At 41.9% G+C, this 10,016-nt stretch overlaps 1 protein-coding gene across 3 annotated transcripts in view; it reads right to left on the bottom strand.

The window, feature by feature from the left end:
- Nucleotides 1-5,477: 5,477 nt before the first annotated feature.
- sema3b (sema domain, immunoglobulin domain (Ig), short basic domain, secreted, (semaphorin) 3B) overlaps nucleotides 5,478-10,016 on the bottom strand; it is an 82,825-nt gene continuing 78,286 nt past the window's right edge. For all 3 annotated transcript variants that reach the window (XM_008291091.1, XM_008291092.1, XM_008291090.1), the window contains exons 17-18: nucleotides 9,579-9,718; nucleotides 5,478-9,026 (exon numbers count right to left, since the gene is read on the bottom strand). In XM_008291091.1, the coding sequence (XP_008289313.1) occupies nucleotides 8,520-9,026; nucleotides 9,579-9,718 (647 nt within the window). In that variant the 3' untranslated portion in view covers nucleotides 5,478-8,519. The remainder of the gene's footprint in view (nucleotides 9,027-9,578; nucleotides 9,719-10,016) is intronic.

Below are 10,016 nucleotides of genomic sequence, written 5' to 3'. Positions count from 1 at the left end.
ATAAAGTCTGAGTTAACATTATTACAGGATTTTTCCAGAAAGGCAATAAAGAGGAGCCCAAAATCATAATATTTAAAACATCCGAAATACTGAACGTGTCCTTTTGATGTTTCCAAATACTGGAGCAAAACTGCTCTGCTGATGTAAGACTACATGAAATGTTTGTCCCAGAAATGATCTGAGCTGGAATTTTAAAATATTTGTCCCATTACTCAAAATCTGTGCCTCATAATTCCATCAATTGAATTAGTTTGAGGTCAGAATGGCTCGTTTGTTTTCTAAAGTTTGAACTATGAGCTCACTGACTCGTTCCATAAATGTCTCTGTTCAACGTGGTATTGAATGGCTTGGGAATGACTTTAAAAAGCCTCCTCTATTCTCATTTAGTGGTGCGACAAATTGAATATAAACATGCTTGTGGATAAAGACTGCATTAGTGTGTGTGTGTGTTGGGGTCTCAGTGATATCAGGTTTCATACTGAGGCCACTGTGTGCCAACTTGCGTTCCCCATATTCTGATACACTGAACTATATAAGGAAATGTGTTTTGCTTCAGTGGAGAAAGGCACAGAGGCACCTGCATGACACATAAAAATTGTACCTGAATGAGGTAACAGACACATTTTCTTCAAACACACACACACTTTTGTGGACTTACATTGTCACGGATGTAATTCAAACAAGACTTAAACTACAAGGAAAGTTTGTTCCTCCGTCCTTCCACAGACAAGCAAAAAGTGAGAAACTGTACATTTTTACAACACTTCCTCACCCTTAAAGTCTAAACCTCAGTCCTCACAAAGATCCAGAAAGTCTAAAAACCACACAAACTCACACAATATGGCAAGTGGTACCCAGTTAAAATCAGTGTACGGAAATGAGCTCTCAATTAGGACCCCACGGACCACTGCAGAGCCATTTTAAAACACATACGGAACACTGAGGGCCATTGAAAACCGCTGGGGAACTAATGGGTTGCCAGTTTGAGTAATATGGACCCAATTTCATTTCCTATGTGTTTATAACTGGTGACCACATACTGCTTTTGTGCGAGCGTAAGAGTCGGTGAATATTTAAACATATGTGAATGTTTTTCGTGTGTAAAGGAATGCAAGTGTGTGTGTCTGTGTTCTCGGAGCTGACAGGCAGCTCGCGATGATATTAGTATGAAGAATGTGGGTCCAAATGTCAAAGATGGAGACACTGATAAACACATGGGAGAGGGTGGAGGAAGGCAACAGAAAAAAACTAACACATGTAATGTATGCGTAACTTTCCTTTACATGCAGGACTTTCTTAATGTTTGGTTTCTGTTTGTAGCGTGAATGAAAGTCACAAAGTGTCCTAACAATGTACAACAGTGTTACCCTGTACGATTTTAGGAATTTTTTAATTTGCTGTACCTCTGTCGTGCTTGCGTCATCTGTCAAATGATTCACTTTAAGTTGTCAGCCAAACCAAACATGTGATTGTTTGCATTCGTGACATGACTGAGTGAATATCCTCCTCGGTCTGCAGGAGATGAAAACATCGTCACACGGCAACAAAGCTGTGAGTAACTTAAAAGGTGCTTCCTTTTCCTCTTCCTTTTCCACACGGCTGCATTTCCCAGCCCCAGCAGGGTTTATTATCAGATTATAATTTGATTCTGCTGTGAGAAACACATGCAAGACACAGCTTCAGATATTCATAAAACCAACACAAAAGACAGAGATTCAATCAAATGAATCTGGACACATACAGTGTAGTTGGGTTTTGTCTGTAAGACGAGCTGTTACTGTTGGTGTTTTTATTCTGTATCATGCTTCAGTTGAATGCTAACAATATAATTTTACACGTGTATGTGTGCCTTGGAGTGATGTTGTAGTCAAGACCACCTAAATGACTAAGACCAGAGTGTGCTGAAACAAGACCAAGACATGTAGGAGTTGAGACGAGGTCAAGATCAAAACCAAGGCCCAGTTACACCTCAACAACCTGTAAAGATGTCTAAAGATTCTCAGTCATCCAGGTCATGGTTATTCTCCACATCTGCGCTCTGTTGGACCTCTGCCTGACGACCACCTATTTCCAGTTCCAGGGAGGTTTCTACAGACAGAACAATGGAAGAAGTAGAAAGCATAGCCCTGACCTCTTTTGCAGGCTTCTGGTTGGTTCAGGTATGTGGACGACGCCTGAGTTAAAATCAGAACACTGGAAGTAGAAGCCTTCACGGAGCACATCAACGCGTTGGACAAAAACATTAAGTTCACCTGGGAAGACGTCAGAGGAGGGAGTCTGGCCTTCTTGGACTGTGCTGTGCACATAGAAGAAGACAGAAGCCTGGACATAAAGATCCACAGGAAGCCCAACCACATGGACCAGTATTTGCTGTTTTGACTCCCACCACCCACTGGAACACAAGCTGGGAGTCATCAGAACCCTACATCACCGGGCCCAGAATGTACCTACCAGGGCAGCAGGAAAGGAGGAGGAACAGAAGCACATCAAAACAGCACTCAAAACCTGTGGCTACCCAAGTTCATCAAATCCTCTACTAAACCCAGAGGGGACAGAGGACAAGATCAAGAAACGAAACAACAGTGGCAACATAAGGGATGACTGAGTTTCTGAGAAGCTTGGGAGGATTTTTAATAAACACAACATCCCAGTGCACTTCAAGCCCACCAACACCCTGAGACAGAAACTTGTCCACCCTCAGGACAAAACACCGAGACACAAACAGAGCAACGTGGTGTACGCAGCCAGGAATGAAAGTTGTTCAGACTGTTTGACAGTCTTGTGGTCCTTGATTTCACACTCCTGTAACGCCTCCCTGAGGGCAGCTGTGTGAAGAGTGTGTGCTGTGGGTGTGTGTGGTCTTTAAGGATGTTGTGGGCTCTCCTGATGCCCCTACTGGTATAGATGTCCTGCAGCAATGTGGGAAAGTCACTCCAGAGGTGTTTTGTGCAGTTTTTATGACCCATTGGAGAGCCTTCCTGTCCTGCAGGGAGCAGTTCCTATGCCACACAGTGATGGCGCTGGTGAGCACACCCTCAACTACACCTCTATTGAAGTTGCAGAGGATTTCGAGAGGCATCCCAAACTTTCCTCAGCCTCCAGGAAGTACAGCCGTTTGCTGTGGGACCACGTCATATCACTGCTTATGTGTGTACCGAGGAATTTGAATGTTTTCGCCCTCTCCACCTCAGTCTCGCTGATATAAATGGGGGATTGCAGCACCTCCCTCCTCCTCAGGTCAACAACCATCTCCTTGGTTTTGTTTGTGTTCGAGGAGACATTGTTTTCCTGACACCCCGTCACAAGCCTGACCACCTCAGCCATGTAGTCCGTCTCCACTCCCCTGGTGATTGTTCCTATGACTGGTGTCATCAGAAGAACACCAACATGATTAGGTTTGCTGAGTGACCACACAGTCATAGGGAGTAGAGATTTGGACTCAGCACGCAGCCTTGGGGGCAGTTTGAGCTTAAATTTCTGATGCCAGATGACAGGCCCCCAACTCTGACCGAAATCCAGCACCCAGCTACGGAAAAGCTGCAGCTCCTGCTATTCTGAACATAAAATGGAAAGATGTTGGTCTTAAATGGAAAGACCGCCCTCTCAGAGATAGGAAAATAGCTTATGTTAACTGTAACACATATCAAGTAAGGACCCAGGTCCAATTTGAATTCTCCCTGACAATACACTCACATATGTCGGGAAGATCAAGGTAACAAAAAAAGACTTTAATAAAACTTGCACCAAAAGGTGATGAGCAGACTGTCAAGGGAACAAACAAAGATCGACTGGTAAACTAGATGTCAGAGATTACTGAAGAACTAATCCACAAAAGGTACAAAAATACAAACCCGGTGAACACAAGGAGCCAGTCAGGCAGGAGTACACGAGGGAAGCAGATGGCACAAAAACAAAACGCACAAATCAGATGCAGACGAGGAACAGGAGGGAAATCAGGCAGGTGAACATCAGGGGAGGTCAAACAGGGAGAACTGGCAAAGAACAAGGGAAGAAACGGGACAGAACATACCGAGAACTAACTGGGGAGACGAGACACAGATGATTCACTGATGAAAGTAATGAGGGCAATCAGATCAGAAAGGGAGGGAAGAACAGACAAAGGGAGGAAGTGAAAACAGAAACGACACGCGATGAAAGGCAGTTTTACTATGGAACAGGAAGTAAACAAACCTAAGAATAAAGACCGTGAAAACTGTAAACAAGTCGAGTTATGGGCTGCATTTGAAGCAGGAAGTTTACATCCAATAACAGTGACGTTGGCAAATAAGCAAGACAAGACGTAGGCAGTTTGGTGATACCACAGCAGTTATAGTCTCGTCTCAAGGCGCAAGACGACTCCGGGTTTTGTATCCAGATGGGCCAACACAAGACGTTTCAATAGCGGTGATTCTGAGCTGAAGCTTCAAGATGTGGTTTCACATAGAGGACTTCATCACTATTAAGTTAATTTTGCTGTAATGATGCACTACCTAAATTATTGTCTAACTTTGCACCTTAACACACTTTAATCCTTACTGAACAGGTGACGGACTTCATAGACGTAATATTAGTCATGACCTCTTTGGTAATCGGGTAGATTTACTGGGATTTTTATTTTAATTTTTTTATTATTTACACTACCTTTTGAAGTGCTTTATTACCATACAACCTCTCCAGCCCTGTACATGATGAATCCCAACCATAATATTACCAGCATAGATTTTAATAAAAGTTGTAGATCTTATACTGCCACCATGTGGTCAAATCTTGTATTGTATTGTAAATCTAGAATCCAAAGGGACAAAGCAGATTAAAAGGTTGATTAAATTACTATGAATACAATGATCTGAATGTATCACTCTTTGATCTATATAAGTATTTACTTTATACAATAATGCATTATTAAATGATTATGAGTGCATTAACCTGTCAGCAGCATCAAATATAACGCATTTTAAATCAACATTACATCAGTGAAGGTACAAGTTTTGTCCATGAACCAAATTATTCTGTTCTGTAAAGTCAGACATTGTTTTAACTGTTGTTGTTGTTGTTGTTAATATTATTGTACTGAAGGAATAACGTGTATGCAGCAAATAGTCATTAGTTTCACCTAAAATCAGCACTAGAACTATTTTATATATTGCTGGGTCGTTTCATCTGTAGCAGTTATTTAAAAAAAAAAAAAATTTTAGCTGACACAAAAATATGAACATATAATAGTTCATTGAATTCTATCTTTTCTCTTTAACAGAGGAGAACAAGTATTTGTTGTTCCAACTTGAGTAAAATCTGAATTTGCTAAGCAACTAATAACTACTTTTAATTCCACTACATTTGCTTGACACTTTCCTAAGATGCCACATAAAGTGCAAATATTCAAGTAAAACACCTTTTACCAGCACTTAACAACAGTACTTCACTATTTTTTGAATCTGAGCAAAAACATAGCACGTCCAACAGAGATAACAGACATATCATGAAGTAACTGCATATTTTTATTGTGTTAATCAAAAACAATCTGACATGACATTTCACAAAGACCTGGGAGTATTACAGTGCACCACGTTAACTTTGGCCTTCGACCTCTGAACTCTCAGCTACAGACCTGCTCTACACACCACTGTTCCTTTGCCATTATATACAGAGCTCTGCTTTCCCCCGAAACCCACACACAAAAAACACACATCTCTGTCACACACACATGCACACACACAAGCATACACGCACAAACACACACACACAAGCCTCTCCTATTGAGCAGGGGTGCGTCACATGGCATGGGATACAACAGGAGTGTCGATTGGAGGGCTGTTTTTTTTTTTTTTTAACAACAAAGACTCTAATTGGACACTGTCTTCAGGAAGAGTTTTCTCCATTGGCTGCAATGTACAACAAAAAAAAACAAATGTTGAGGATGAGTCCTTTTTCAGCAGAACATGAACGATACATATGTAAATCTACATTTATAAGAAAAATAAAAATCCACCACAACATATCAGCTTATCTTTGCACATAAATACATAGGAATAATAATAATATTCAACATTGTGCTTTCTTTCTCTCTCGCTCTCCGTCTTGCCACCACACCATTGTCGAACGCGTTAGCCACTAACATTGGTCATGCAATTTCAAGCACAAAACAACAGCTGGCTTAAAAGGGATACTCGGGCAAGGTTGACATCACTGCCAATGAGAATCATCTATTTTGATAAAAACAAAAGAATTACACAAGTGACCACTCTAATCTCTCAATGTAGTGGATTAGTAGTCTAAACTCAACTAGTTCTCTTGTTTATACGCAGGTGTTGGCACATGCATGCGTCCTGCAGGTAAAAATCAGTTTAGATTTCAGCGTCACCGTTGCGCTCTGTTCCTGGACGTGGTGTCAAAATGCGGAGTGTCCCTTTTATAGGCGTCAGTCAGTTCAGTTTAAAGAGTTAATTACATCTCTATAAAGAAGGTATATAAATAACAACGACAATGATTCCATACATCTAAAAATCCACTCGCAGGTCTAGTTCATGCTGCGTCGCCACAGCCCAGTTCCTCTCAATTCCATGTGGCAGCAACACAAATTAGACCAATAAGTTCATCATAAAAATCATATTGAGATTCCATGAATGCAAATGAATGTTTGTTTTTTTTCTATCTTACAAGGCCAGTTTACTATCTTTCATGTGGATAGACGATGATATATTAAAGGATCGTACCACAGTTTGGCTCTCCGTCCGAGCCTGTACACACAATGGACACTAGGGGGCAGGCTACACACACCATGATAGCACAGACGACCAACAAACAATTTTTTTTACAGGTAATACAGAGAAAGATTAGACTAAGACATGGAGAAGGAAGACCTTATCGTACTAACTGTCCATTACGTAGAAATGACATCGTTAAGCAGCAAGAGTCAATGGTATTGATGACTGTAGCACTACATTGAGAAGTGATTACAACAGTGTATGAAGTCGGATGGGATTTTTTTTTCTCCTTTTCTTCTTTTTTGCAAACGGTGAAAATGCATTGTGGGTAGCGCAGAAGAGCCGCTTTCTGTGCATTTTACCGTGCTGAGTGAGGACTCCGCTCGTTTCGTATTATTTGCATATCTAATTATCACAAACGATATATGCAAGAACAGTGTAAAAGAAATAAAGTACCGCTTAGAGTAGAAAATAAAAAATAAAAATCATAGTCTCACTCATAAATATCATGCTAATATATATACTGTAGCCCAGAAACATGGGTTGTCATCGTTGGCTAAAAAAAAAAAAATCTTTCCTCTTCCTGCTTCTCATCCAAAATGCACCAAACATTGGACACAGCAACTTTTCGAGGGAGGTTTCGGATTCTTCTTCTCAGATAATTTGTTTTTGTAAAAGATGCCACATAAAACTTGCAGAAAGGGCCTTGAGTTGCTTTCCGGGATGCATTTTGTTTGTGCACCAGCTTTGTCCGAGTACTGTAAACATGTCATCTTCCTCTCACATCATGGAATGCGAGTAGTTTTTTCCGCTACTCATTCTCTTAGTGGTTTGGACCAGTAAACCAATATAATCATATCTGGCCACATATCGCTGCTCTCTCACTGTGACCACCAGCATTGTATTGTGTGTGTGTGTGGTTTATTTTGCTGTGACATGCCTCGATGTGCCTAAGGAAACTTACAATATATTATAACCAGTTATGCAACATGCTGATCTGTTCCACAGGTCGCCCAAAGCTGCTGGCATCTCCTATCGCTTTTGTGCATTTTTTGATGTGCACACAAAACCTGTGAAAAGTGAGGTTAGTGGAAATATGTGCAACGAGAGCACCACAGGGAGTTGATCGATTCAGTTTCTGTAAAGATTTCAAAAAAAACTGTTTCTCTGCCTGCATGCTTGTGCAATTAAATAGTCTTGTGATTCCAGTTGCCTTTTTTTTTTCTTTCTTTTTCTTAAACTATATTCCAGTTGTCATGTTGCTCCATTTGCTTCCCATCGAGTCCACCATTTTACTAAATCATCAGGTAAGAAAAGTCACAAGGAGAGTTCATCCAAAACTGTATTTGAGTGGTGCAGTCCAGAGAGTTAGTGTGCATACTGTGATCCACCAGCCACATGTGAAGTGCAGCTGGTTTGTAGTAGGCAAAGATGTGGTCATATCCATATTCCATATCCAGTCAGTGGCAAAGGGAATGACGGGTGCCCACGCATAAAGGTGGGTTCACTCCCACGTATCTGCTGGTACACTCGACTATTCTAGTGGAACAGCGTAAAGGGATCGTGCAGAATCAACTTGGGCAGTACGGCAGCACATGCAGGGGCCGACCGGTGGGTTAGGGCTGGGGTACCATATAGTGTGGGCATCCATAGATAAATATACACAATAGAGGAGGTGCTGTGAGTGTGTGTGTGTGTGTGTTTCATGGGTGTATCTGTATGTATGAACACCTCCAGGAGTTCTTGGTCTCTCAGTTTTCTTTCTTATTCTCGTATCAGTCATTCTTTCCTCCCTCCGTCTCGTCCTCTACGTCGTTACTCCCCTGCACTGCGAGGCGCCCGAGGGTTCGGTTTCCCGTCGTGGGTCCGGCGGTTTCTCCCCTTCCTTATCTCCTGGAGATGTTTCCACTTCTTGTTAGCCGGGCGGACAGCGGGACCCAGAGGCGGGATGTCCTTCCCCGTGGCGGGAAAACCCGCCTCCTCGCCGCCAGCATTCTTGCGCGCCCAGACCTGCTCGCAGATCTGGTCGACCGTGCTGAGGTTGGGGTGGTCCACCAGCTGCATGAAGTCCCGGTACCAAAGCTTTTGATTGGTCATCGAGGAGCCACCACTACTGCGGGGGTCTAATCGAACGGGGGCGTCGGAGGGTAGATTGGAGGCGGAGGATGATGTTGAAGGTACAACTTCCAAGGTGATGCCCAGTAAGGTTTGGGTGAAGCCGTGTTCCATCGCATGGCACTGGTAGATGCCGACGTCTCTCTTGAGGACGCGACGAATCAGAAGGCCTCTGTCGGTCTGGAGGATGCGGTCATCTAGACGTACCTGGAAGGCAAAAATATGATCAAATAATGTGAAGCAGCTAAATGAAAATGTGAACCATTTTGTCTTATTATACAAGGACATGCTTCAGCGACAAATTTCTTGTGTAAAAATGGTATTTACGAAAGCTAGGAACAAACAGGAAAAACGTGGACTAAACTGATCCACCATATTTGGCAGTTTTGACCACCATAAAAAAGATAAGATAAAACTTTAGCAATCCCAAAGGGAATTCTTTTGCCAGATATTGACTTACCTTACAAATGCAGTGTGAAAAAAAGTAGAAAAGCAATAATATAAAAGTATAAATAAAATAGGTAAGCTAAAATAAGAACAGCAAAAAGTAATGCTGCCAGTTATACTAAGGTAGTAAGTAATAGTATATAATTAAAAGTAATTGAATGAGCTTTCTTAACAAATGTCATGTGAGATAAATGGTTCATGCTTGTCACAAGACCCATTTTCCCGACCATGTGTACCCATCAGACAGATTCTTTCAAATCTCTATAATCTATTGTTCATCATCTCTTTCCACCATCTACTTATGTTTCTCACCTCTTCTCGTGGGTTCTGTGGATGTTTCTGGAAGGTCCAGGTGACTCTGGCCTGAAGGGATTTCGGGATACACTCCAGGAAGGTGCTGCTTCCCTCAACTCCATACAGCTTCCTCTCTGCGACGCGGTGCTTATGGTGGTCTGCAGGGGGCAGCAGAGACAAAGATATTAAGGGTATAGTCAGAATGTGTGCTCTCTAATAACAATATAGAACCAGACAAGAATGGGAATACCAGAAAAATGGCAGCACAGGTCAGAACAATGCACAAAGGTCAGCAGAGAAAAGGGATTTAAAGACAGAAGAAAATAACTGGACAAAGAAAATATGGACAGGAAGTACAGGGTGTAGTGGAACCAATATTAAGCTGATTTTGCTTGATTAAGAACATAGGGGTTATTATGAAGGGGTTTTCTTGATCTACAAAGTCTCAGAAATATA

Source organism: Stegastes partitus, unplaced genomic scaffold (genome assembly GCF_000690725.1).
Source record: "Stegastes partitus isolate 25-593 unplaced genomic scaffold, Stegastes_partitus-1.0.2 Scaffold716, whole genome shotgun sequence".
Taxonomy (NCBI): domain Eukaryota; kingdom Metazoa; phylum Chordata; class Actinopteri; family Pomacentridae; genus Stegastes; species Stegastes partitus.
Note: the sequence above shows the minus strand (reverse complement) of the source record. Positions and strands in the feature narration are given on the sequence as shown.